This window comes from Argentina silus (assembly GCF_951799395.1).
Source record: "Argentina silus genome assembly, chromosome: 11".
NCBI lineage: Eukaryota > Metazoa > Chordata > Actinopteri > Argentiniformes > Argentinidae > Argentina > Argentina silus.
This window is the reverse complement of record NC_139665.1, coordinates 19,088,981-19,116,524: the sequence shown is the minus strand read 5'-3', so window position 1 is coordinate 19,116,524 and position 27,544 is coordinate 19,088,981. Positions and strand designations below refer to the sequence as shown.

General features: G+C 44.6%; 1 protein-coding gene across 2 annotated transcripts in view; it reads left to right on the top strand.

Moving 5' to 3' along the window:
• LOC310811812 (receptor-type tyrosine-protein phosphatase U-like) overlaps positions 1-27,544 on the top strand; it is a 103,246-nt gene that overhangs the window by 54,880 nt on the left and 20,822 nt on the right. The window contains exons 4-17 of one of the 2 annotated variants that reach the window (XM_083680116.1): positions 2,416-2,497; positions 6,501-6,616; positions 8,923-9,094; positions 9,948-10,241; positions 12,091-12,411; positions 14,616-14,725; positions 16,151-16,352; positions 18,116-18,218; positions 18,407-18,686; positions 21,171-21,207; positions 24,863-25,001; positions 26,069-26,098; positions 26,448-26,608; positions 26,964-27,151. In XM_083680116.1, coding sequence (XP_083536242.1) covers positions 2,416-2,497; positions 6,501-6,616; positions 8,923-9,094; positions 9,948-10,241; positions 12,091-12,411; positions 14,616-14,725; positions 16,151-16,352; positions 18,116-18,218; positions 18,407-18,686; positions 21,171-21,207; positions 24,863-25,001; positions 26,069-26,098; positions 26,448-26,608; positions 26,964-27,151 — 2,235 coding nt within the window. The remainder of the gene's footprint in view (positions 1-2,415; positions 2,498-6,500; positions 6,617-8,922; positions 9,095-9,947; positions 10,242-12,090; positions 12,412-14,615; positions 14,726-16,150; positions 16,353-18,115; positions 18,219-18,406; positions 18,687-21,170; positions 21,208-24,862; positions 25,002-26,068; positions 26,099-26,447; positions 26,609-26,963; positions 27,152-27,544) is intronic. The other variant, XM_083680115.1, reaches the window with a different exon arrangement.

Below are 27,544 nucleotides of genomic sequence, written 5' to 3'. Positions count from 1 at the left end.
AGATGGGTAAATTGTGGCCATGAAGGGATGCACATGGTCAGCAACAATACTCAAATAGGATGTGGCATTCAAGCGATGATTGATTGGTATTAACAGGCCCAAAGTGTGCCAAGAAAACATCCCCCACACCATTACACCACCTCCACCATGAGAAGGTGTACAGGAGTTCGGTGAGTGTATTTTCAGTGTTTTACTGCCACAGTGTCAATACCAATCCATACTGTTACCCTCATTCCAGATCAGATGAATTAACAGAACATCGTGGCAATTTTTGTTGAACATGATTTTCAAATGACTGCTGGAAGTCGGTAAATTAATTCTACTGTCTGTCTAGATCGATGGTGTCCGCATACAAATTAAAAGCTTTATCATTAGCATACATAACTCACTCTGTGCAATAATGAAAACCAGGAGCCAGAAATATTAATTACTGTACAAATCCCCCCCCCCTGTATTACAATCCCTTTCAGCACCAGCCGCTGTTGATTTTATGTATTCCCTTTGAGGGCTGAGGGAACATGGGGATGGTAGCATGGATTTTGTAATTATGCACCATTGAATTTTATGAGTCAAACGAGTGATGTTGCAGGAAGCTCATGTTAAAATGCATGAGCGCGTGTCTTTTACCCCGAACCACCATGAGCTGCTGCTCACATGTTTTTTTCTCCCTCTCCACCTCTCCTTCAGTAGCGTACACCTCCTGATGTCTGAAGGCGGTGTATATATCTGATCTAGATTTTGGTTTGGTGCTGCTTTTTTTTTTTCTCCCTCCTCCTCGATGATGAAATAGCTTCATAGCCTGAGAGACAGCACTCCACCAGTTTCAATAAGCCAGGCTTTGATTCCTACATCATTGTTGTGTCTTAAAGTGTTACAGCTTTTCATTCCCTTTGTTGCTCATCTGGATGCTACAAGAGGAAGCGTGTAGAGAGAATAGGAAGACTGACATCACCTTGAACTGCAGATTTTTTTTCATTTGAAAAATCCACCAGCTACTTTGTGTGCAGCGATGGATTCTCCTCTGTTGCTGGTGTGGGTATTGGAGGTGACAGGGAACTTTGCTATCAAATATTAACGATGCTATCGGCCCCACTGTGACTGTCAATATCAATGTAGCTTCGCTTCCCCCACACTCTCACTCTTTCTCTCTTTCTCTCTCTCTCTCTCTTTTTCTTCCTTTCTTTATTTCTTTCCTTCTCTCTTGCTGTGTCTCCCTCTTCCTCCCCACTGTGTCTCTCTCTCTCTCAACATGACTACCAGTCCATCTTCTTTTCCATTTTTCCTTCACTCTTTCAAACACATTACAACCTTGTCTTCTGTTGTGTCCTGTACAATAGGGAAGGTAACTTTTGACTTCAAACTGTTTTCAACTACCCAGCAATATTTATCTATCATTCAAATTAATACGTTGCAAGCCCACAAAGTTTATTCTGTTTTTCTACTTTATGTTATACCTGTTTGTGGCAATTTTCTCTCTCAGATGTCTGTATGACTGAATGATCTCAATCCCTCCCTCTCTCTCTCTCTCTCTCTCTCTCTCTCTCTCTTTACTTCGAGTGAGGGCAGATGTGGACGGGCTTAATGAGGGAGAGTCAAGGCGCAGTGCTGAGTGAATCGATGGCGAGGGAGTGCGTCAGTGCGTGATTAATTGAAAAGTTAATCGGCCGGACGTCTCTAATGGCTCCACATAAGAATGAAAAATAAAAATAAATTAGTGGAGAGAAAGCCTCAGCCTGTATCCATCTGCGGAGGCCTTGTGCGCTATCGATCGTGCCTAGGCACTTAGAGACTGATGTATTGTCAACACCGAACCGCAACGCTCGCTTGAACGCATGATAGTGGAATCTGACTGGGTTCAATCACAGCTTTTCAATCACCGATTGTGTCGGATGTGTGTAGGCGAAGCACATCTAGTATACACTCCTCTCTGTGAGGCTGTAAACAGTAAAACCCTATGAAAAAAGTCCAGTGTTTGTTGTGCTGCAGTAAAAGTAAAGTGTTGCTCATAAACGTTTATTCCCACTGTAATGACTGATCAAAGATGTGATTCACTTCGGTTCTCTGTAGGAGGGATCTCGATTTACTTTGGTTCTCCACACAAGGTACGCTCATTTCGATGAGCAACTGGAGATTAGGGCAGTGTTCAAAGACTCCTGTGGGTCTGTTATAAAGTGTGGGGGATCGGATAGTCAGTCAGAAAAAATAAAGAGAAATGGAGGCGATGTGTCAACAAGAGTACAGTCAAGCTAAATGATCAGTGTTTGAGGACAAGTTTTTGGCTTCAGACAGGCTTCTGAGGATGAAGGCTCTGTGCTCTTCAAAGGAGAGCTGTATGACAAGGACTTTTTCTCTCTCATTCTCTCTGTTATACAACCTGGAATCTCCTCTCCTCTCATCTCTCCATTGTCTCCACAGGTCGTGTTCGAAGCGTCTGTCTCAGCAGAGCGACGAGGTTACATTGCCCTGGACGATATCCTGCTGCTAAACTACCCCTGCTGTAAGTACCCACCACCGCCCCAGCACAGAGCCACTGACCTTTACAGAGAGATGGGAGAGTGGGCGCCCTGATGGAAGCTGAGGCAGAACCCCTGGACAGAGCCCAGTGCACAGTGCGGTGATTGAGAGTGGGGGATGCAATCTCCTTTCAATGCCATTGACCGGGGGGGGCTCTTGGCTGGCAAGTTGGCACCTGTCTGTGCATCTCCCTAGCATCCCTTGGAGCACGACAGCGCAGCAGTGTACCCTTTGTCCCGCTTGAACGGGTGACCTTTCCTCCTGACGGCTCTGCACTCTGATTCCCAAGCCGTGCTTTATCAGAGCTAATGTGCTGTTCCAGGAAAGAAAATGCAGCCAATGGCCACTCACCATGTGTTGGTTTTTCTTGCTCTCCATCCAGGTGTGAGGCGAGACACATTATGCACCTCCATAATGTCACATCATGGTGACACTCGGAGAGATTTCCCCATTATACTCCCCTCACTCAGTGTAGCCCCCCTCCATCTCTCTATCTGACCTTCTCTCTCTCACAGCCTCACCTGCAGTCTCTAAGCCTATTACCTCCACTGGAGACGAGGCTCACAGAAAGACAGAAAGCCCCCAGCTCATTTTGCTCTGATAACAGTGGGTAGAACTGGAGATGAGGCCTGTCATGGCTAGTACTGACCCCTGTAGACCTCAGGGAACACAAGCAGCAGAGCCGAAATGGAGGATAGCGATTTGGTCCTGTCTCTGAACCAAGATGGCCCCTGTACCCGCTCTCTCCCTCAAAGGATAATCCTATTTGAAGAGCAAAAATTTGAAGTCAGTGAATGGTAATGGGGGGCGTTGATTAGCTTATGAAATTCCGGGAGCTTTTACGGCCTCTTAAAACCAGCCAGACCCTCATTAATCATTAAGAGCTCCAAGTCCTCCTAGGAAAACTGCCGGAGACCCTCATAAACCTCTCTAAAACAAACCAGGCCTAGTTTCAGATAAGCTCCTCTCAAACTTTTTGCCACTAAGCCTCTGTCACCTGAACTTCGGAGTAGCCACATGCATCTCCATGGCAATTCGGGACCCTGCTGGGTTGTGTGGTTTTCGGGGCCCCCTGCGTGTGACTGGGGCTCCCCTTGGCCCCGATGCAGATGGCAACGCTCAGGCCCCCGCCGTCCCCATTAAATAATCAGCACTCTCATAAGGAGATGCTGCGCTTACCAGGGGCCTCATCTCTCTCACAAACACACACACACACACATGCACGCACACACACACACACACTCATGCTGCCACATACGGGCCAGGCTGGCACAAGTCACCCACAGGCAATAATACAGTAACTGTTTGGCCTGCAGTGCAGACTCTGTTATATTCACATTCGAGCACGCTTGACATTTTCTGTTCTCTCTGGAGTCACCATCTTTATTCCAAACATGTGTTACGGTCAAATGCAATCTTTGTCAAATCAAAAAGTTCCTTTGCATACATAGTGTGACTTCTGTGAATAAGAAGTTACTAACCAGATGGGGGAAGTGTTTTGTATGAAACTACATTCACTGTACTCCTTTGTGTGTGTTTTAGTATTTTGATGTGTGCTCATGAAACAACATGGATTATGAATTAAACATTAGTCCCAGGCTGGGATGGTAAAACAGCCACTTGCAGAATTCAAAATTAAAATTCAAAATCAATTACGGAAGCACCCTTCTCTCAGTCTGCTCTGTGGAGAAAAGGAAGAAAAAAAAAGATGGACAGAGGAGAAGAGAACAAGACAGGAGGGCAGAAAGGCCGTCTCTATCATCTCATTCACAGCCAGATCGTTTCCATGGATACTCCTCATATGAGTGTCAGTTGTATGGAGGGAGACAGGACAGATGTGTGTGTCACATAGCGAAATAAATCAGTCAAATACTGACAGTCACACGGCTGCTCGGCTCCCTTAGATCACCCTTCCCAGAATGCAGTGCTCTGTTCTCGTTAAAAAGAAAAAAAGAAGAAGAAGCTATACAGTAGGGTACGGCCACAGAGACAGGAGGAGCAAGAGTCTGTGAAAAATTGGCAGACCTAGCCGGATTTTATGAGTAGAAAATAATAGGACTGTTTTACTATTATTAGCACATTGGGCTTATTGATTTGAGCTAAATTTGTGTAATGTCTCGGGTTTTACAATACGTTCGCCGCACAGAACGGAACATGTTAGCCAAACTGTTGAAGGAGAGTGACCGCTATGCACAAGCGCAGCCTGACAAGATCCTTTGCCCCCATAAATAATAACTGGTCATCATGAATTAAAACATTTGTGACACAATTGAAGTATCTTCCCACTTACCTTCACCTTGTCCGGCTAATTCTATTAGTATATGTTATGAAATATGAAACTGATCAATGAAAAAACCTCTCTGCACATGGATAGGTTGGCCAAGCCATAGATGTATGGGCATATTAGTATGTATCCCAGAGTGCCCCTGTGTTAGACCTTTTTAAGCCAAGTCAGTGTTTTACAATCAGTGGTCACTGTAATTTAAAGGCTAATTCATTGCTCATGATAATTCATGTATATTTTACTACTGTAGACTATCCTGATTTGGCAGCAAATTAGCTATTGCAATGAGCTCATATATTGTATTAGCTGTACAGGCTTAGGACTACTTTAATATTATATGATACCATCCCGTTCAATAAATAAAAGCTATTCGACAGTTGCTTGTGCTTATTTTGAAATAATGTACCCATTTATTCCAATTACCATGGCAATTAAATGCTGCTCATCAAAGTGAAATGTGACATTAATTCAGGTGAGTATTAACACTAATGCGTTATTGGACGGACAATACATGAGCAAGCCTATATTACAGTAAATGACCTTTTCTCAATTTTACTCCATCAACAGCTGAGGCAGAACCTGCTGTTTGATGGAGCCTTATACAGGTTGGGTGTCATCAAATCAGACAGTGAAACCAGGTCCAATTATGGAAAGACATTTAGGAGCAGTACAATCCAGCTCATTCTGTGTTCCACAAAGCTCACAATGCAGAGTCTTATTAGGCTAGGTTTTTGGTATAGTGTGGGTGAACTAGCACTCGGTTTCTGAAACAGCAGGGGGGCCATGGCTTTTCTATCAATACAAAGACATTTTACAGCTCTCAGACGATTTCAGCATTCATTTGTTTAAGCCATATGTAGAGTTTAGCCAGGGTTTTCAAAGAAACTCAAAGCTGATTGTTTGTGTGCATTGTCTTGCGCCAAGGCTGTGCCTATGTATTGAGAAGCTATTTTCAAAGACTGTTCTATGCAGCATTTGTGTGCGGAGGTGAGCGCAATCAAAAAGAGAAAATCTGGCAAGAATCACCAACGAAAAAAATGCTACACTCAAAATCCAGATGGATAATACGTAAGAGCCACCTAATATTTTTGTTGTTTTCATTCACATCATGAGGTCTGGACTGTTTGTATACCCTTAAGTTGATTATAGGCTTAATATGTTATACCATGGTGAAGTTAATTTTATATTGGATATTCGTCAGACATTTGGCTCTTCAAATCTCTATAGCTCTTTAACAATGTGTTCAATTGCTTTTTTATATATATATGAAAAAAAACAAAAAAACTTTCAGTAGCACTTAAGACATAAAAGCCAACCTCTGACTGATAGCAAGGTTGCACAGCATTTACTTTTCTCAAAAAAGGCAATTCCATGAATTGATATGATTTTCTTTTATTTCAAATTCAATACCATTCAAACCGCATGATGGAACAATTGAAAAACACCTTAATTAAAATCAGAGACACACTGGCGCCCTAATGTGTGTGTGTGTGCGCATGTGTGTGCGCATGTGTGTGCGCATGTGTGTGCGCATGTGTGTGCGCATGTGTGTGCGCGTGTGTGTGCGTGTGTGTGTGCGCGTGTGTGCGTGCGTGTGCGTGCGTGTGTGTGTGTGTGTGCGTGCGTGTGTGTGTGTGATCTATGCATGTGGTGTTAATGAGCTCTTGGTGTGTCACTCACAGAGGTTACCTCTCCTTTACAGACAAGGTGCCCCACTTCTCTCGGCTGGGGGACGTGGAGGTCAACGCTGGGCAGAATGCCACCTTCCAGTGTGTTGCGACGGGCAAGACTGCTGAGACTGAGCCCTTCCTCCTGGAGGTAAGTGTGGAGCGGAGTGAATGATGTGTCTGGGAGTCTTGGGCGGAAGGACACCTCTAGGGCATGGCAAGGAATAGTTCTTCCCCCGAGGTGTGACATGAAAGAGTAGGCTACTTGAGTGGAATACAGCCTTTTATCAAGCCAGTCGACACAACATGATGAATATTTTAATACGTCATGGAGCAGTAATATGGTAAGCTGTATATGATAAACTATACATGGAGTCTGTCAGTAAGTGCACCATCTTGCTGTGTCTTTGTTTGTTTAGGGCCTTTTAGATTTTTACAGCATATAGTTAGCCACCTCCCGTAAAGCAAACCTCTGTTATTTCCAAACTCAAAATTATTTCAATTTCTCTACCATGCATTTGAGCTAATATTAGTCTTTAGAAATCCATCTCGGAAAGCGTCTGCTCTTCCTTTCGCTTGAACATCTTGTGCTTTTGAAATGATGGATGGAAGAAGGCTCTGAGCCAATGAGATCTCACCGCAGTGGGTGTTCCGACTTCCATCGTTGATTTGATTTCGTCTCCTCTTCTTCCTTCTGTTTTGAAGCCTTTTGTGTGTGGAGCCGCGGCGCGTACAACTGTTAAAAAAACTTGCAATTTTTAACCTCTCTGTAGTTTTCAAGGCACTACTGACACACAGCTAGACAGACATACGAACGCATACGCATGCACACACACACACACACACATACACACATACACACACACACATCAACTCAATGGAGAAGTATCTTCGTCACAATGCTGCGTGCTGGGAGACTCTCTACCAATGTTTCCTATGTCTCCAACCCACATTACTCATTAAGGTCGATAATGATCGTAACAGCCGATTTATCTAAAGCTATTATTGCATTTGGTTTCTCAATTTGTTGTGTAGGGGGCTGTTTGATCATCAGTGTTCTATGTGCTGTGAGCCCACTAATTGCTAGTTTCACTTTGATCTCCTTGGATATAAGGGGGCCCTCAATGGACCATATTTTCCTCTCTTCTATTTCCTGTGTTTAAATAGTCCAAACAAATTGTTTACATAAGGTTTCTTATTCAATTAATGTTTTTTCCTTGGTGTATTGAGTCTTCCATCACAGGCTACTATTTCCGTTACTGTTTAGATCTGAGACAACATCAACATGTTTGTTTTCAATTGAATCCTAAATTAATTTATACAGAAACTCAGAATTGTGGCATGATATGGGAGACAGACTAGCTTAGGTGTGTGTATTTTGCATGACAGGCTGTACTGAAGGTCTGTCTGTTTATTTTTACTGGAGGGATGTGAATAGAATTATGATGTGACTAGTCACACAGACACACACACAAGCACACACACACAAGCACACACACACAAGCACACACACACAAGCACACACACACACACACAAACATATACACACACACATACACACCATGCACAAACCTGCATTGCACTGTACTAAAATACAAATACTGTAGATGAAAATCGAATCAAACGGTCTACGGGGCTTATGTAAATAACTAAGCCAACACACAAAAGAAATTGCACAAATGCTAACTTTTGACTGAGGCAATAATCTATACCTTCATAATGTATGATATATATATATATATATACGGTATTACAGTATACAATTTCGTTTTTCAGATTAACGTTCTGCCTGCTACCTCTCCAGCTTAAACCAATACACATATCTGGATGTCAAACCCTTTTACTTGTGTTAAGCAGGAACGGGTGACAGCTTACATAACATCCTGCTTATTCCGTGAGTGAATGGCACATAGCCTGCACCTGGAAAAGCGGGCGCTAGGTTCTGATTTCCTGTTCCACTTGATGAGCTGAGCGCCGGTGCCTCCAGCAGTGACACATTAGCATGGGTTTCCAACGAGAGCTGTCAGCTACGTGTAGCAGTCCTGTTTGAGAGGGAACCTGGGAGGGCTGCATATGTGCTTCTTGTCACCAGCCTCACTGCCAAGAGATGTTAGCTATGACTTTTATAATGTTACATTTATTATCCTTTCCTCCCACGCACACCTAGTCTCATCTCTCCCTTTTTTGTCACTGTGTCTCTTCCCCTCACACACACAAACACACATCTACAATCACGCTTCTTCTTTAGCTTCATGGCCACACGTAATCAACATAATTGGCTGTGTATGGGTCAGTTGGCGTGACCACTGCTCGCTCTCTCTCTCTCTCTCTCTCTCTCTCTATATATATATATATATATTTATTTATTTATTTCTCTCTCTGTCTCTCTCTCTTTCTCTCTGTCTCTGTCTCTCTCTCTCTCTGTTTCTCTCTGTGTCATCTTTGTTTGGGTGTCAGCGTCGTAACGGGGTGCTGGTGGGGACGTCCTCAGTGGCGCGGCTGAGTCACAAGCGGCTGATGGCAACCTTCCAGGTGGAGGCACAGCGCGGGGAACAGGACCTGTACCGCTGCATCACCCTGTCCTCCCGCGGCTCCGCCGTCTCTAACTTCGCCGAGCTCATCGTCAGAGGTATAGTATGGCACTGTGAAGCACACCACCATAGCCCTATCTGTGATACCCTACCCTCCATAGACACCCCCCATAGACACCCTCCATAGACACTGAAATGGATTAAATTTTCGTCATCAATCTACACACAATACCCCATAATGACATAGCAAAAACAGGTTTTTAGAAATGTTTGCTAATTTATTAAAAATAAAAAACTGAAAAATCACATTTACATAAGTATTCAGACCCTTTGCTATGACACTCGAAAATGAGCTCAGGTGCATCCTGTTTCCATTGATCATCCTTGAGATGTTTCTACGACTTGATTGGAGTCCACCTGTGGTAAATTCAATTGATTGGATGTGATTTGGAACAGCACACACCTGTCTATATAAGGTCCCACAGTTGACAGTGCATGTTAGAGCAAAAACCAGGCCATGAGGTCGAAGGAATTATCCGTAGACCTCCGAGACAGGATTGTGTCGAGGCACAGATCTGGGGAAGGGTACAAAAAAAATAATTCTGCAGTATTGAAGGTCCCCAAGAACAAGGTTTTCTTCCATTTTCCTCAATGTCGCATGCGCTAGCATAGGCAACAAATCTTTGCAAAATAGTCCTACCTGGTCAGAAAAGATGACGCACATAACAACAAGCAACCATTCTACAGGCATGTGGGGGCAGGGTTCTTGGAATGTCACATACGGTAAAATTGCGAGCACATTCTCCCATAATTCCGTCCAGTTCAATCCAAGCCAGATCGGCTAATCTAAAATTCTCCAGACTTCCAAAGGAGGCATGAAAACAACATGATTTGGAGGTAAGGCTACGCAAGACTAGTTACTGTATAACACTGTACCCTCTCCTTCGGTAGTGCCCCCCACCCCTATCGCACCCCCCCAGCTCCTGAGGGCGGGCCCCACCTACCTGATCATCCAGCTCAACACCAACTCCATCGTGGGGGACGGGCCTGTGATCCGCCGGGAGATTGAGTACCGGGCCAGCCAATCACCATGGTCGGAAACTCACGGAGTGGGCTCGCTCACCTACAAGGTGTGGCACCTGGAGCCGGATACAGAGTACCGCATCAGCGTGCTCCTCACCCGCCCCGGAGAGGGGGGCACAGGGGCGCCCGGACCCCCCCTGATCAGCAGGACCAAGTGTGCCGGTGAGTGGGCTGAACTGACACCCAGTGAATGTATTTGAGTGAACAGGGGTTGAAATACTCTCTGCACATATCTCTTTAGAAGGTTGTTGGTGTCAATGGGCAGATTACCTTCTATGTTCTGATTGAAGCACAGAGCCATTGTCCCTGACTGACATCTATCTGTACTCTTTCCTCCTCCTTGTCTATGGGAATAAGGCCCCCTGTGGCTCTGTCAATTAGACCACCTGACATCCTGTCACCTGTCACTCTGATCCTTCCTGTCACACTGTTTCAGTCCTCTACCTCCTGTCAACTCCCCATGCCCAGATGTGGGGCTGTCTCTGGGGAGGAAGCAGTAGAGAGAGTCCTTGTGACACGCCACTCTGGATGAATAACTTCACCATGTTCAGTACACCTACTGTTTAGGCTAGTGTAGGATGATCTTCATCGGATTAAACTCATGTGTTGTCCTATGTGTATAATATGATATCAACTTCACAGAAGGGTTGTGATTCATCCGAGTGCTGTTTCACAGATATAAGAATCCCAGTGTATGTGCAGTCTTCAGGTCATGTGACACCTCATGTGAGGACACATGGGAGAGCAATGGGGGGGGTTAAATGGGATAGACAATACAGCCTGTATTGTCTTCTCTGATCATGCCAACCACTCTCAGAATTGCTATTGTTTGTTGGCAATCCCAGGGCATTGGTGTGTAATCCAGAGTTTTATCCCATTAACAGAATCGGTAACCCTTTTTATTCTTTACCGATGAGAGTTATTCAGTAATGATTCTAACGGCCAGAACCCAACCCCCCCCCCCCACTCGCCTCCTTAGGCTAAGATTGTGTTTTAACAGCGTGTGACCCATGGGTTGGGAGGACATGAGGGCGCTGATTGTACTGTTCACAACTGTTGCAACAGCCGATGACCTACTGATGGGATAGAGGATGGCCACATCATTTTCTCAGTGACACAGAGGTTTAAGACAGGAAGGATGAAATTCAGGGCCAGCAGAGAGTCACCCCCTCCTCCAGCCCTCTTTCTCCAACCCTCCCCAGCACCAGCCCACCCTTGCCCTCATCTGTCTTCCCCACTCATCCCTTCCCGCCTGTGGTCTGTCCCTTTGATTATTCTAATCAAACTGAGTCTGTCGGTACAGGTTGCATGGTGGCGTGCTGGACAGGCCTGCTTGCCTGCCTGCCTGCCTGCTTGCCTGCCTGCCTGGGTGGTGTGATGAGCAATGGTGTCCCTAGCAGCCTCTGTGGCTGCCGTGGCAAGGCTGGTCTCACCCTGCTGGGGACTGACTCTCCTGCCAGCGCAGCCTGATCACGCAAGAGCTAGACCAAGGGGCACTCTCCTCTCCTCTCCTCCGCTTTCTCATGCCTTACCGATGTGTTCCCTCTAAGGCTATGACAGAAATAACCTCTGCATGCTGGAAATTGGACATTTACGTGACGGGGACGGAGCGATCCACAATCCCGGCTTCACACATGACATGAGTAATTAGCTTATATCAGCTCACATTAGATCATCTCACGGGGCATCGCCCTCGCTCCTGACTTGAGCTATATTTGCTCTGAGAGAATTAAGGGATTAGTGCAATAATATGAATAACGTGTCTTGTACAGTCCAGTGTTCTCTCGTCCCCCTTCTTCTCTCTCTCTCTCTAGGCTGCTTCAACTAGTTTTTTTTCTTTAAATCTTAACTTACTCTTTCTTCATACCCACCACATACCACCTCTCGCTGACTCCTGTTTCTCCGTTTTTCTCTCCCCCCCCCCCCCCCCCCCTCTTTTTCTCTAACCTACCCCCCACCTCCCCTCTCTCTCCCCTCTCTCTCCTCTCTCTCTTTTCTCTCCGTCTCTCAGAGCCCATGCGGGCATTGAGGGGCCTGACGGCTGCGGAGATCCAGCCCCGCCAGCTGGCCCTGCAGTGGGAGCCTCTGGGCTACAACCTGACCCGTTGCCACACCTACTCTGTGTCCCTGTGCTACCGCTACTCCACGCCAGCAGGTGGTGGTGGGGGCAACAACGCCACCGTGCGCGAGTGTCTTTCTGTGGAGCGCAACACCTCCCACTTCACCTTGCGAGACCTGCCACCCTTCCGCTCAGTCCACGTGCGACTGGCACTGGCCAACCCAGAGGGCAAGAAGGAGAGTCGAGAGGTCACCTTCCAGACGGAAGAGGACAGTGAGTGGACAGTTTTATTACCCAGGATTTGTGGTAGAGGAATCAGCTCCAATATATATGTATACAGTAGGATCCACTAGTGAAGGTCAAGCACCCAGTTACTGCATATCAATTCAGAACTGAACATCAAGGACAACGTATTGAATGGCACCGGTCATCAAACAGCACCTCTTCTACAAAGCAGAGGGTTGATGGGTCTAAAGGAAATAGCTCTATTGATCTGAAAAGCACTGTTTTCTATTAGTGGTAGCATGCAGTACCATAAATCAATACAGAAAAATGACTACGTTATAGCCTGAATTATCAATCATTTACAGTGCATGTTCCATTATTTTCAAATAATTATTGTGTACAAGTCACACACATTTGTCATGCCTCCTGTGACTTAATACCAGCAATGGAAAAACCCCACAAATATTGACTCGTAAAATAAGCTGAATCAGCATAACTAAATGGAAGATCAGACTTTTAAATGGAACCAAAATTAATCAGTGAAGTCATGGCCGCCAGTAAAATGGTAAAATGATTTGGCTTATCTTTGTATTCATATTTTCCTGTGTACGGCAGCGGATTAAGCACATGTTGATGCAAATTTCCTGAGTCTGAATGAATGGAAAGTGAAATAAGCCTCCGCATGTAAAATAAGCAATAAAACATCTCTTACAGCCGTTATCGAGCCATGAGAAGGATGTATTCAACATTGTGTCGTATGAAATCGGTTGCTTTTCAAAGTCTCCAAATTGCATGGGTCCTCTCATACATTTGAGAAAATTGTACTCCCGATGCAAATGTTCTATATTTCATAGTCAGTTGAGCAGCACCATTTGAAATGAGCAAGCATGGGAGGAGATATAGAGAGAAAGAAAAGGGCCTCTCAATTATCTGCACCTGCAGAGCAAAAGGAGAAGAGGAGGGGGGGGAGGTGAAATAAAAGTGAATTTAGCATTGCCTCATTATAGTTACTAGAGTGGGCTGGTTGGTTTAGTATGAACAGGGTCAACCCAGAGCTCATTTGTCAGAATAAAGAAGCCATATTTTCTCCCCCAAACTGTCCTAACACTCTGCTGCTGCAGCGATGAACCAAGTCTACTGTACTGAGACACTGTGTATGTGTCTGAGCACCGTTGAATGCCAATTGATCCGTTCAATGCTAGTCTGACAGTCTCCAATCCCCCTGTCAAAATAAAAGCCACCTTCAAAATAAGAGTATCCATCATAGACGAAACTACAGTAATTGGGCTCCTGGTGATACTGTCGTATTGCCAATTTTCTGTTAGGTCGTAGAATCCCACATTGGCCTTGTGCTGTGCTCCTAGCGTGGCTTTGCCTGGGGTGCTCTACCAACCTGAGCCTCAGCCACTCAGATAGAGGAGCTTGTTAGTGGATGAGACCAGCTTGCAGCAGCACCAGCTTGTTTCACACATTCACACATACACACACACACGTATAAATAAGCTGAGACACACTTCTCACCTGCACTCTCACACACAGACACACACGCGCACGCACACACACACACACACACATTTGAGATGCACCATAGTCAGTCATAGTCACATAATCATCTCCTCAGCTGTCTCTCTCCTCCTGTATGATCTGCCCCACATGTTCACTCCTCCACTGTGTCCAAACCTCTGCTCCTCACTTCAACTGACTGAGACTATCTTCATCTCTGTATTTCTGTCACCTCACCTCTACCTGTCTGTCTGTCTCTGTCTGTCTGTCTGTCTGTCTGTCTGTTTGTGTGTTTGTCTGCTTCACTCTATTTCTATTTCTGCCTGTCTCTGTCTCTCTTTCTCTTAGCCAGAGGGGGAGATATGTCAGAGAGTCAGAGTATGCATTTCACACGGTACATGCAGAATTACATGCAGTACAGTACACAGGCAGGGCAGTTTTCACACGACGAAAGACAAATGCCCCCGTTTGTGGCTCTCTTTGGCTCACTTCCCCGTTTTTTTTTTTTTCAGTCAGTGTGGTGCTAAAGAAGAAAAATAGACTGTCATCCTCAGAGCCTGGGTGCTCTGTTATCAGATACTGTGGACCCACAGTGCTGCCAAATTTCAATTCATCCTTAGGACTGGAAACTGACCTGTCCATGGTTCCCCTTCATCTCTCCCTCTGTGCTGCGCTGTTGGCCTAAGTAATTATTTGAAGTCCTTGTCTTGGTGTTTGTTTCTGAGCACTGCACTCCCACGCTCTTGCAGTTCCCGGTGGTATCGCCCCAGAGTCTCTGACCTTCACCCCATTGGATGACATGATATTCCTCAAGTGGGAGGAGCCTGTGGAGCCCAATGGCCTCATCACACAGTATGAGGTATGAAATCTGCCCTCAACGCACCACAATGACAGCTACCGATGTTCTTGAATTATCCTAGTGGGTTATGATGAACAATTATTTCTGCAATAACAATTACAATTACAACAATTACTCTGCAATGACCTTGTTGATTATTTTACCATATCTGTGCTTTCTTGTATGACAATAACAAAAAGATAGCTTTCCAGTTTGCCATCACATATTTTTTCTCTGTTCTCCTTTGCCCTTACTTTACTTTCAGTGCAGTTTGTTTTTGATTCTTCATGGGTAGCTGCAGTATACATGAACCACAGTCATTACAGGGGAGTGGATCCTTTCTTCACAGTTCATGGGATTTATATGTTCATATGGTAATGAGGCTGAGGCTCTGACTCTGGGCTGTAATTACATGGGGGACAAGCATTATAATTACTTATTTGCCTAAGAGATGCCTTCTCATGGGGGCAACTTTAAATGTTTCTAATTAATTATTTATGTCGTTGTATCACCACAGACCTCTGTAGCCCATTTTTAGAGCTTACTGTAAGTAGAAGTAAAGCTATTGCTGTTACCACACACACACACACTGGTCTTAAGGTCTTAAAACTGGTTCACTTTCTACAGAATTGCACAACAACCTTTAGTAGAGATAGCAAATCCATTTTGTCACACAAATTAAAGGGTGGCATGTTGTATTGATCTCTGCCTCTGTGAGACTGTTTGAACCGACTGTTCAGTGGAGAGAGAAGACTGGCAGATTCACAGCTGAATGAAAGGTGTTCGAAGACTAGCCAAGGCTTGAGTCAGTTCTGATTGAACCAGGAAGTGTTGAGAAAAACACACTGTTATTGGGTATGACATGGGGGAGAGCCAGGATAAAGTACTGTAAGATGCTAGAGAGAGAGAGAGAGAGAGAGAAAACACCTAGAACCTGTTGAAACGGAAGAGAAAGAAGCCAGTTTAGAAGCGGGTGAGTGGAGGAGTGAGAGAAGAGAGATTCACAGTAGCTCTGTGAGAGCCAGAGTAGGAGCGAGTGAAGCAGAATAAAGATTGCAGGGGAAATAATTGGGATGGTGTGCGGTGGGAGAGAGAGAGAGAGAGGCTCGGGGCCTGTGGAACACATGACAACAGGACTGATCTCATTTTGGGCTGTGTGCAGTGGTAGTCAGCGGGTGGGCAGGCAAGCACAGTCTGAGGCACACTGACACCTCCCAGAATCAGCTCATTTATCAAAGCTCCGCCAGATCACAACATTCAAACAACCACGGCGGAAACACCATGCAACAACAACGACTACGCCACAACGACAATACCGTATTGTGATGATGATCATTTGGTTTTCTTATCGGAAGCAACAGAACTGCAATAACACCACCACCGATAACAATAACAACGCCTCATTATGATACGTTGGTGTTGTGTTCCCTCTTTTTTTTTTTTCAGATCAGCTACCAGAGCATCGAATCCTCTGACCCGGGCATCAACGTGCCAGGGCCCCGCCGTGCCGTGTCCAAGCTGAGGAACGAGACCTACCACATGTTCTCGGGCCTGTACCCGGGCACCACCTACCTGGTGTCTGTGCGTGCCCGCACCGCCAAGGGCTTCGGCCAGACTGCCCTGACAGAGATCACCACCAACATCTCCGGTGAGGGTGTGTGCATGACCCCCCCCCCCCCCACCGAGGCTCTGGGACTGGAGAGGGAGGGACGGCGATCTGGGGAGAAGCTGCCTGTAGATTGTCCATTGTCATTGTTCATAACGGTAATGTCCTGGACCACCTTGTATTTATTCATTTCACCTTTATTTAAACAGGCGGTCCAGGACATTACCGTTATGTCAGCCTGCCTTTACATTGAGAGGCGAAACGCAATGTTAGATCAGTGTTTACAGTAAGTTGGGGCCACTACAGCTGGGATTTGGATGCAATTTTTTTGCTGTTTCATCTGGGCTGATGCTCATTGTTCAGGACAAATGTGGATTTTGAGTTGTATTTTTGGGGTTTGTGCTGTGGTCAGATTTAATGGGAGGGTTATCTTACTCTTACTTTTCATCTTTACAAAAGTCTGCCATTACCTGGGGTATAATGAGCGAAACTGAAAAAGAGCAAGGTAATTGGGCCCACTTAGGCCCACCCATAGCTAGCAGCTACGCTGCTACCCAGCTGTTTTTACACCTTTTTAAAGAATGAAATAACAGCCTAACATGCCTTAGTGCTCTCTATTCTCACAGTACACCTTTGTGTAGCACCTCTTGTCTATTATGATGATTTTTGTGCCCAGTGAAAGCTGGCGGCTACAGTGGATAAAGCAATGTAACTGTTACCTTTTCACATGTCTATATCTCCGGTCTCTACCTTGTCTACCTTGGTGTGCTTCTATCTACTTTATCTACTTGCCTTGACACGTATTGTGCTGTTTAGTTATTTAATTCAACCCTACACATGTTCCCAAGGTTTTTCCTTTCAAAGGCGCACAGCAGGAAGCCAGCTCCCCACACTTAGTCAGTAGAAACCATTAATGCGTAATGTAACACTTTTAGTCTGTCTATAATTCATGCTGGTTTTAACTACATACGGACACCTGTATGTTTAATGCAGGACTGGCATGTCGGGAGCCAACTGTGTGTGCGTGTGTGTGTGTGTGTACTTGTGTGTGTGTGTGTACTTGTGTGTGTGTGTACTTGTGTGTGTGTGTACTTGTGTGTGTGTGTGTGTACTTGTGTGTGTGTGTACTTGTGTGTGTGTGTACTTGTGTGTGTGTGTGTGTACTTGTGTGTGTGTGTACTTGTGTGTGTGTACTTGTGTGTGTGTGTGTGTGTGTGTACTTGTGTGTGTACTTGTATCTGTTCTTGCAGTCTCTGCTTGTGTGCATATATGTTCCCCTGCGGTGTGGCTTCATGTACAGTACAGCACAGTATGATCCATTGACTCTCTGCACACAAATGAGACTGCTGTTTTAATTTCAGAGACTGTTGGTTTAGCTGATTATGAATTATCATTCTTTACTAAGAAAGCCATTGACTGATGCGCTTCGCTGCACTCTGACTCATTGTCTCCGATAGTAAACAGAAACAGGAACACTCTGTGGTATTGTTGTTCTCTTCACCCTGTTGTTGGAAGTGCCTCCTAGGCCTTCCCATAATTGCAGGGCACTTGTATTGTTTTTGTGATCAAGCCTGATCTATTCCGTCGGCTAATTGCCTACGTGCTGTGTGAGAGCTCTGGCTGCTTTTGTGTGCACAAGAATTGCATAAAGATAGGAATGCAGCCTCTTTCTTTGTTGGAGAGGCAGGTATTTTTTTCTACCGCTTTCTGTGCTATATGTGATCTTTGAGTGTTACTAATTCTCAATGTCTGCCCCCTCTCTCTCTCTTTTGTTCTCTGTCTCCCACTTCTCCTCCCTCTCTCAGCTCCTGTGTTTGACTATGAGGACATTCCGTCTCCGCTGAGTGAGTCAGAGAGCACCATTACAGTGCTGCTGCGGCCAGCGCTGGGAAGAGGTGCTCCAGTCAGGTAACTGTCTTCACAGTAATGGACCTCCCACCTGCCAATCATGTTCACGACTCGACACTGTACAGTACAACCACAAACAAAATGCATACTTTGTCCAAAAATGGCTGCTCCACTTCCATTGTGTTCAATTATGTCTGTGCTCTCCAGCCCTCCATAACCTCAGTGTGCTGTTTGTCCTGTTGCTCCAGTGCCTACCAGCTGGTGGTGGTGGAGGAGGATGGCTCTAGGCAGGTCAGGAGGAGGGAGCTGGGCATGGCGGACTGTTTCCCTGTGCCCGCATCCCACGGCGAGGCCCAGGCCAAAGGGACACCCCACTACTACACCGCCGAGCTTCCACCCAGTAGCCTGCCCGAGGCCACTCCCTTCACTGTGGGAGACAACCACACTTATAATGGCTACTGGAACACACCGCTGGACCCCACCAAGAACTACCTCATCTTCTTCCAAGCTGCCAGTAACTTCAGAGGGGTAAGGATGATTGTGGAAGTCAGTTGTCTGTGCAGTGGAAGTAACCGGATTATAGCTAACGCAATGAGGCTTAAGTTCCAGCCCAGGTCCAACGTCTGATTAAACGTGTGGTCTGAATTGAAGACCATGATTATTTTAATAGGTGTGTTAGTGTTGGATGGAACAAAAGCCTGCTGTTCTCCAGACCGGAGTTGATCACCCCACATGTATATTCATATCTCAACATCACTCAGGGACGTCATAGCAATACTGTCAATAAAGTACCAGTGCCCTGGTCTAGGTTAGGATCTGAGGAAATACTGCCCTGACACTATAGCAGAGGACAATCAGCTTTATACACTACCTAGACTATTTTGCCCATCTGTCAGGGGACACCATACACTACTTTCACTCACTATAGAAGCCTCTCAAAAAAGGAACATCTGTCTAAAGAAAAAATAGTCTCAAGCATGGATAAATAGGCAACGTGGTGGGCAGTAGACACAGGTGTGAGGAAAGTAAATACTGTTGAAATCATTATGCCCAGATGGTGGAGAATAACTGTGGTCTGCCTGAAGCCTCTCATAGAGAACTGGTTTCTTTGTCTTGGAGGGTGCAATCACTTTGTGTTGTTGTGGTACTGTAGCATTGAATGAAGCTTTCCAGGGAGGTTAAGTGGTTTAAGTGGTTTAATCAAAATGACGTCTGTGAACTTACCTCTGATTTATATTTTCAAATAGCTAATATAAGTGTTGTGTGACACATACAGTAGGCGTACTTTGGTTCTGGTAAACGTTTTTCAATTGTTGTTTTCAAGTCAAAACATGAAAATGATTAAGCTAACTTAGAGACTTATCAAACACGGACAAGAAGACGTGCAATAAACTGTAAGTCTATATGTTACCTATTAGTTATATTACCTATTTGAAAAAATCTGGATGGGAAATATAAATGGGCTTGAACCGAAAGTAAGTTCAACGAACTACTGTACATTCTGATGGTCATTTTGTAGCCCTGTACAGTAGCTTATATAAGACTGGTACAATTATTGTATGAGTAGAAGTTCAGTTTTGTGGTCCCTGGTCTGTACTCTCTGATTGAAATCTGCTTGTATCGATTTTTAGAGGGAATACTGTGCTAACTATTTTATGGCAAGGACTTTTATTTTGAACAAGTTCTCCCATAAGACCTAATTAAATGGATTTTATGGAGTGTATTTGAATAGTAATTCCTATTATTTGCGTGATATCCATGTTTACCTCATTTAGAACTGAAGCCTCTCTAAGCACTTTGAGCCACTCCACTCTGACGTAAGTCAAAACAACCTCTGAATATTCAATTCATGTAGATTATTGTTTCTTTGCCCGGCAAACATGTTCATCTCAATAAACCATGGCTGTTTGAGTCAGCCTGAGACTTGGTTAATGTGGGCTGCTCTGAAAAAGAGGCAAAAAGCACATTATTTTGACAATTATTCTGGATAAAAAGATGTAGGTTTAGCATGCAGTATGAGCTGCCACTGTAATTGCTTTGACGGATATGTCTTAACTGAAGCTTGAAAGACCGAAGATCTGTGCAATCAGTTCTTTAGAAACACACACACACACACACACATTTTGTATCTCTATCTCTATATTGCTGTCTTACGTACATACATTACAGTGTTTCTAATCAACCTGAAGAGAAACCACAATATGTTTTCAGGGCTTGCTTTCCAACTAATTATTACTAAACGTCATAAATCAATTGACACTTCTGCCATTCTACATTGAGGCAATATGTCAAGATTGAATGGCATTAAGGTCCCGCCTATTGAAATGCTACGCACTGTTGAGCCTGATGGCTAATTTCCCTTCAACATCATGTACAGTTTTTCATTATCATCAATCATGATCAGAAACTACATGTCACTTACCAACCCTTAATATTGGCTGATAATATTGGCATATCTGTGGATCCTTTAATAAGATAAAAATCAGTATGGCGTCTGCTAATATCACCTAATGTTTTGAAGGCAACCTTGACAGAGGACAAGATGACACATGACATCACCTGCAGGTGCTTTATTAACAGATGAATTAGGGTAAATATGACGTATCTGCCAGGGTAAAAGGTGGGCGGAGATGGAAATCCACTTGAAACAGATTTTCAATTAAAAAAGGCAATTCTGCAGCAGTTTAGGTGAAGGGGTTTTGACTCCAATCTAGGAACAGAGATTTGCATAATTGCCCATAAAGCCTGATTTAGCATCTGTAAATCTTAATTTGATAATGTGTCTCTCTATCTCTCTGACAGGATGGGGGGCATGGGGTGTATTAGGCTACAGGTCCTCACGTGTTGATGGGGGACAGAGGTCTCTCACATCACAATGAAATGTCACCTGCTCTGAGATTTCAATTAGCATTTGACTTTACATAACACAAAAGGCTAAAAGACTTTGACACCACCATTGGCTGTTGTCCCTGCCATGCCTGGATAATTGATAATCTGCCATTCTTTTCACAGGAGACAAGAATCAACTGCATCAGGATCGCCCGTAAAGGTAACCTAGTTCAGCTATTTCTCTTAATGTTGCATTATAGTGTGGATTAATTTTAGGAATAAATGCTACCTAATGGCAAGTTGTTTTACATATGACAGACCAACACGGTTATTGTGGTTCAGGCTGATCTTACATGGACTCGAAGCGAAGGTAGTGTTGTTTAGGGTGCTGCAGGGAGCACTTTGAAAGAGGAAGTTCCCTGTCAGTCAAGCCTTAGCCATGTTTCCCTGAACAGAAGATGCAGAGGAGAAGTGAAAACAAACATGCAGCCTTGACATTCTGGCATCCCCTCATGACACCCAGAGATGGGTTTGAAATAGAGTATCCTCTTAGTGTGTGTGTGTGTGTGTGTGTGTGTGTGTGTGTGTGAGGAGAGAAAGTCTATCAGATTGTGCAGTAGAAGTGAGAGAAAAAATGTTAGGCTTTTTCCTTCGTCTCCCCATTTCTTTGTGTCAGGAGTTCGGAGTGCACATGAGAGGGGGGTCTGTAAAAACTCCATTCCTCTCCCTGCTCTTACTCTCTTATGTGAAGCATGATGACATCAAAGGGTTTCGGTTCACCGTGTCTGCCGGCGCAACACACACGCGCAGAGCAGGGGAGGGTTTCTGGGCATATTTATAGTGCCTGTCATTTGGTACATGGCAGTAGCAGGCCCTGAGGACTGATTGGCTCCGCTCCATTTCTTTCTGAGGTGGCATGGAGGTTCCTATGAAGAGGGTCCCTGCTCGCTTTCTCTCTCTCTCTCTCTGTCTGTCTCTCTCTCTCTCTCACACACACACACACTCTCTCTCTCATGTATTATCTCCTTCTCTCCCCCTCTTTGACTATGTAATGAAAGGGTACAGGCTCATGTCAAGCAGGAAGACAGGGCAGCTTTTTACACTGGCGTCACACCTCAGGTGCTCCTCGCTGACACAATGACAATATCTGATTAATTACAGACTAATGCGGGGAGATGAAGATGAAATGTGTGTTCTGTGCTTTTCATCACCCCTTCCCTCAACCCTTCCCTCGCTGTCTCAGAGCAGCTGAAAGTTTTATGGTCTGAACTTTTCCATGGCAACGTTCTTCTGATGAGTCAGATAAGAGCAGAGTGACTCATCGCGAGGTTCTGGTTTGATAGCGGGCCTGGGGGCCGGAAAGCCAGTAGATACAATCATCACCAATCCACATCGTGCCACAGCATGCTATTCAGTCCCTGTATAGGCGTTCAACAAATTAACCCTCCGCACACAAAGTGTCGGGGTAATGTCTAAATGTGTTGTATAGTAGCTTACTGGATACACCAGGATAGAAGATGAAAATACAGTAGAGAATTGCTTTTTGGTTTTGCCTCCAGCGATGGATTTTTTTCCGCTTCCTTATTTGTTTGCTCGTCTCAGAGACGACTTTTTAATTAACAGTAGGCTAGCAGGGGCACAGCAGAATAATGCTTCTCCATGTCAGTATCTCTAAATGGCAATTTTCATTTCTGGAAAAAAAAAAAGTGATGGGAGCTCAGATTCATCTGGGAAGAGATTTCATGCCGTTCTCTGGCTGAGATGGACATTTATAGGGAGAAAAACGGTGAGACTGTGACATATGTTCAGGAAAATGGTTGACTGAATGAATCTGAATGTAATCACTGTGGTAACTAGGGCCTTCCCTAAAGCAAGCCAAGCGTGCCCAGCTGCTACTCTACTCTGGCCACACACACACTCTGGCTGCTCAGACTGAAATATTTGAAAACAAAACTATTCAATACTAAATGTCCTTCCCCCTTTTCCAAGCCTGTTTAGTAGGATGGAACATTGTGAGGGGTGTGGGTGTCTGTGTTTCTGGGAGTACGTGCGGAAGTGTGCTTGGACTCTGAGTCCTCTAGCTGCAGGCATTTTTCAATAACACAGAAGTGGATCAGTGGTCTCCTGTGACAAAGCCAGAGCTGCACCACTGTGACAAGCTGCACTCCTGTGACAAAGCCCGATTCTCTCTCCTTACCAGTGGACTCACCCAGGTGAATATAATTCCCCTGTATGAGGATAATAACCTGCTTTCCACTGATAGCCCCTCGCTCTGTCTCTCTGAGCAGCACAATAAACCTGTTAAGGATTAATCATTTAAAAAATAGTTGACAAGCTACCTACGTAACTACAATACCACAACACCTGCTGCTATTGGGATCACTGGTCTTCCCCATGCAGCAGTGTTCTATTGCAGTGTTTTGTTTCTGTATGGAGCTGAACCTGGGGAAGAATCACAGGAAGATCATGTGATGTCAGCTGTATTTTCTTGAAAAAACTGTTAGTCTGCCATTGGCTCAGGATGGCACACTGAGCTATATACCTGGATAGGAGGTAGGGGGCGCTATAATGATGCCACTGCATGATTTCATCAACTACACCCAAGTGGCTCACTTGTCCCATAGAAACCAACGCAATTTCACACACAGTACTTCAGTGTCTTACATTTCTTATGAAATGAGTTAAATGAGTTAAATTTGTATTATTTTCTAGGTTACTCACATGTTTAAACTCAATTAACTTCATCATGAGATATGAAAATAAGATTAAAAAAAATATATCTGTATATAAAAAATATAAATATAACATTAAATATTAATTATATATTAAATATAATTATCGATGTTATGTCTGCTATATTATGTCTGCATCTAATTTGGACTAATTCTGACATTAGTACTTGTTCTTTATTTGAGGAAAACAATAACACATTTATTAAGAAGCCATGATGTGAATTACTTGAAATGAGGAATAACTGCAAGAAAACAATTTTATATATATATATATTTTTTTTTTTTTTTTTTTTTTTTTTTTTTTATTATTCAAGTGCAATACAGCCCATCACTCTCCTGTAAAATATGAACATTTTGACATACAGTGATGCAATGTATTCAATGTTACTTATGGAACACATGCTATTGTTGGTCTAATGGAATATATTAGCCCACAAAGTGCGGAAAATCACTTGCAACACAGAGCCAGCCCACCCTACAAGTGACCCTAGGGCTATATACAGTATTTGTATATTTCTGATAAATATTATTTTGTTGACTGTCATATGACAGAATTCCAGCCTTAATTGCCTACCCGCACTGCCACCTTACCGCGGCTGTTGTGGTTGCCTTTTTTCAGTATAGTGCCAGTTGGAAAATGACATGTCAATCGCTCAATATTGGGGATAGAGAGGTGACTTTTCACATCATTGTAATGCTGAGATTTGGCTTGTTTCAGCAGAAGCCTAGCCCATGGTAATTAAATTACACATTCATGTTTTCCACATCCCTGGGATGAAATGTTGAGCCTCCCATATGCAGCACATCGCACGATGAACGAGGCGATGACAAATCACAAATTGAATGATTTAAAATGCAATGACTTGCACATTCCTAGTTTTGCCATACGTGATATGTCATTTCATCAAAACATGCATTGACATGCATCAATCTATGTCCCGGTGTAGTGTGTTTACTTTTGTAGTTGGTTTGTTTACTTCGGCATGCATCAATCATTAAAATGCAATGACGTCTCCGACTCCTAACCATGATAGATCATTGGATGCTACTCTTGGCAGAGGTGTTAATTAGTGCTCCATTGACTCACCTCCCACTGGTGGCCTGTTTGTTCGATGCTGATCTGTCTTTGTCACTGTCCTCTAGCTGCCTGTAAGGACCATAAGCGAGCCCTGGAGGTGTCCCAGCATGCAGAGGACATGGGGCTGATTCTGGGGGCCTGTGCTGGGGGGCTGGTGGTCCTCATCCTGCTTCTGGGGGCCATTGTCATCGTGGTCAAGAAGGGGTGAGTGTGTTATAAAGGCCATCCTTGAGGTTTTTCCGGGTGAGAGGGGCCTATATAAGGTGAGAGGGGCCTATATAAGGCCAACTCCTGCCTGCCTGTCACCAATGTCCCAATTCTACTGTGCTCTGCACATCCTATTCATGGAGTGACAATTTCTCTATCACAAATCTTGGCAGTTATAGTCCACCGCCATTTTCTAAGCAGCAGGTATTGAGACCAAATTACCCCCAGAACTAGGGACATGGCAAAGCATTAATTCTAAATGCTGTGCAGTTATACAGTACTAGCCAAGCTTTTGTGTTTCATCTCATTTTTCAATTTCAAGGTCTGTCTATTGGCTGCACACACCTAACCCGAAAATTCAAATGTGCCTTCATTGGCTGTATTCCACCTTTAAATTGCCTCTGTTGTAGACAGCACCTGCACTGTATTCTTCCTCTCTCCTCGCCGTGCTGGGGTGGAACTCTCATCTGAGTGTGAAATATTTCATCAAGGGGCATGTTATTCCATTGCCCACTCAATTACATGCAGAGAGCAGCTGTGTGGTGCCGGTGGATGAGCTAGTAATTGGGTAGGAATGGTGTTTTTGCCTTTTTGGATAGAATTACTGTGCTCCTCCACCTCAGGGTTTTCTCTTATGGGGGAGAGAATGAATGTCTGGAGGAAAGCAGAGGAGAATAGTGACAGACAGATAAGGCTGATTCCACTCGGCCAATCGACTGCACAATGCTAGCCAGCCATAAGCTAATATAGTGCAGCCTCTGTGTTCCCCCTTGTGCCATGAATCAAACATCAAGCTTAGCTAACTGTTTCTCTAGTTGATCATGTGTGCTCCAAAAGTGATGATAAGCAATTTATTTAGGAATCTTACCTATTACGTCTAGTTTGTTTGCTCCATGGTCGCTTGCCAGAACACATTTCAACATTTAACAATGAGCATTTTCATTTGCCTTTCTGGAGGCCATCTTGATAACCATGGCCACCTCTCACCTCTCTTTTTTTTCTTCACTCTCTCTCTATCTCTCTCTCTCTCTCTCTATCTCTCCCCCTTTCTTCATGCTAATCAGAAGGGACTTCTATTCTTACTCTTACTACCCGTAAGTGACTTTTCTCTCCCCCTCCACTCAGGGGCCCATCTTCACTTGCTTGCCCTCTATAGGCCAGGATGACACTTATGAGACAAGCATAGTCTATCTCCACCTCATCCTTCCCCTCTCTCTCTCTCTCTCTCTCTACCTCTCTCTCTCTCTCTCTCCCCCTCCCTCTTCTGCTATCACCAAATCTCCCCTTCCCTCTCCCCCGTTTCAATCTCGTACCTCTTATCCCCCCTCCTTCCAATTTCAACATCTCCTCAAACCCCCTTCCTCTTTACTTCCTATCTCCTTATCTCGCTTTCTCTCATTCTGCCCCCCTTCCTCTGTCCCCTCTCTGACATTACCTCTGCAGCAGGAAGAAAGTAGCCATCAACAAGGCGGCCATGGCATATCGGCAGGAGAAGACGAGGAAGCAGGGCTCCTTAGATTGCAGCATGACGGACCAGAGTACCCTGCAGCAGGATGAACGGACAGCACACTCCTTCATGGACGCCAGCAGCTGCAACACTCGAAGTAAGAACACCCTGTACTCTGAGCAAGGGCACTGCGGTCTTCTCCTCCCTTATACAGTCTATCAGTCTTGTTTACTTCACTGTGCACTGTATCTCCATCTGTTCACTTGCACACCTCAATGTGCTGCTGCACAGAAATTGCCTCCAACCTCAATTGAAATACTGTATTTCACAGTGCCAGTTATCACACATGTTTGCTGACTCATCAGGCTGTGAATTGAGTGGGCTTGAGCAGGTGTAGACTGACCTCCGCTCACAGAGCCATGCATTTAGAAAACACACATCCACAGCCAAAGCTTATTTAACTATCTATAATGTTGTGTTATCCTTAATAACATTTATGTCTGTGTGCCTAGATGAGCAGCGAAGTTCGGTGAACGAGTCCAGCAGCCTTCTTGGTGGTTCCCCTCGCCGACACTGTCGGAGGAAGAGCTCACCCTATCACACGGGTCAGCTTCACCCCGCAGTACGCGTGGCTGATCTCCTCCAACACATCAACCAGATGAAGACTGCTGAGGGCTATGGCTTCAAACACGAGTATGAGGTGAGAGAGAGAGAGAGAGTGAGTGTGTGTGTGTGTGTGTTGACAGGGTTGTAATAACCAAACTCCAACCGTAGCCTTGCCACCACCAGTCCCATCATTATAGCTCTAACATCTGTAGACCCTGCCCTACAATCTTATGCTTTCTGATCTTCCAAGTCACTAACTTTGTTTGGCCTATCAGAGAGAGAGGGGGCGGGGGGGATGAGGAGATGTGGAATGAAGAATGAAAGTGGGAGGCAGCATCCTTCAGGAATTTGAGATTTAATTTGGAGGTAGAAGGTACAGTACAGGCTGTTCAGTATACTCCAATTTGCATATGCAAAAATGTGTAAAATGGGAGCAAAGTCTGCCATATTTACCTTAATATTTCTAATAGACACAATGATACATGAT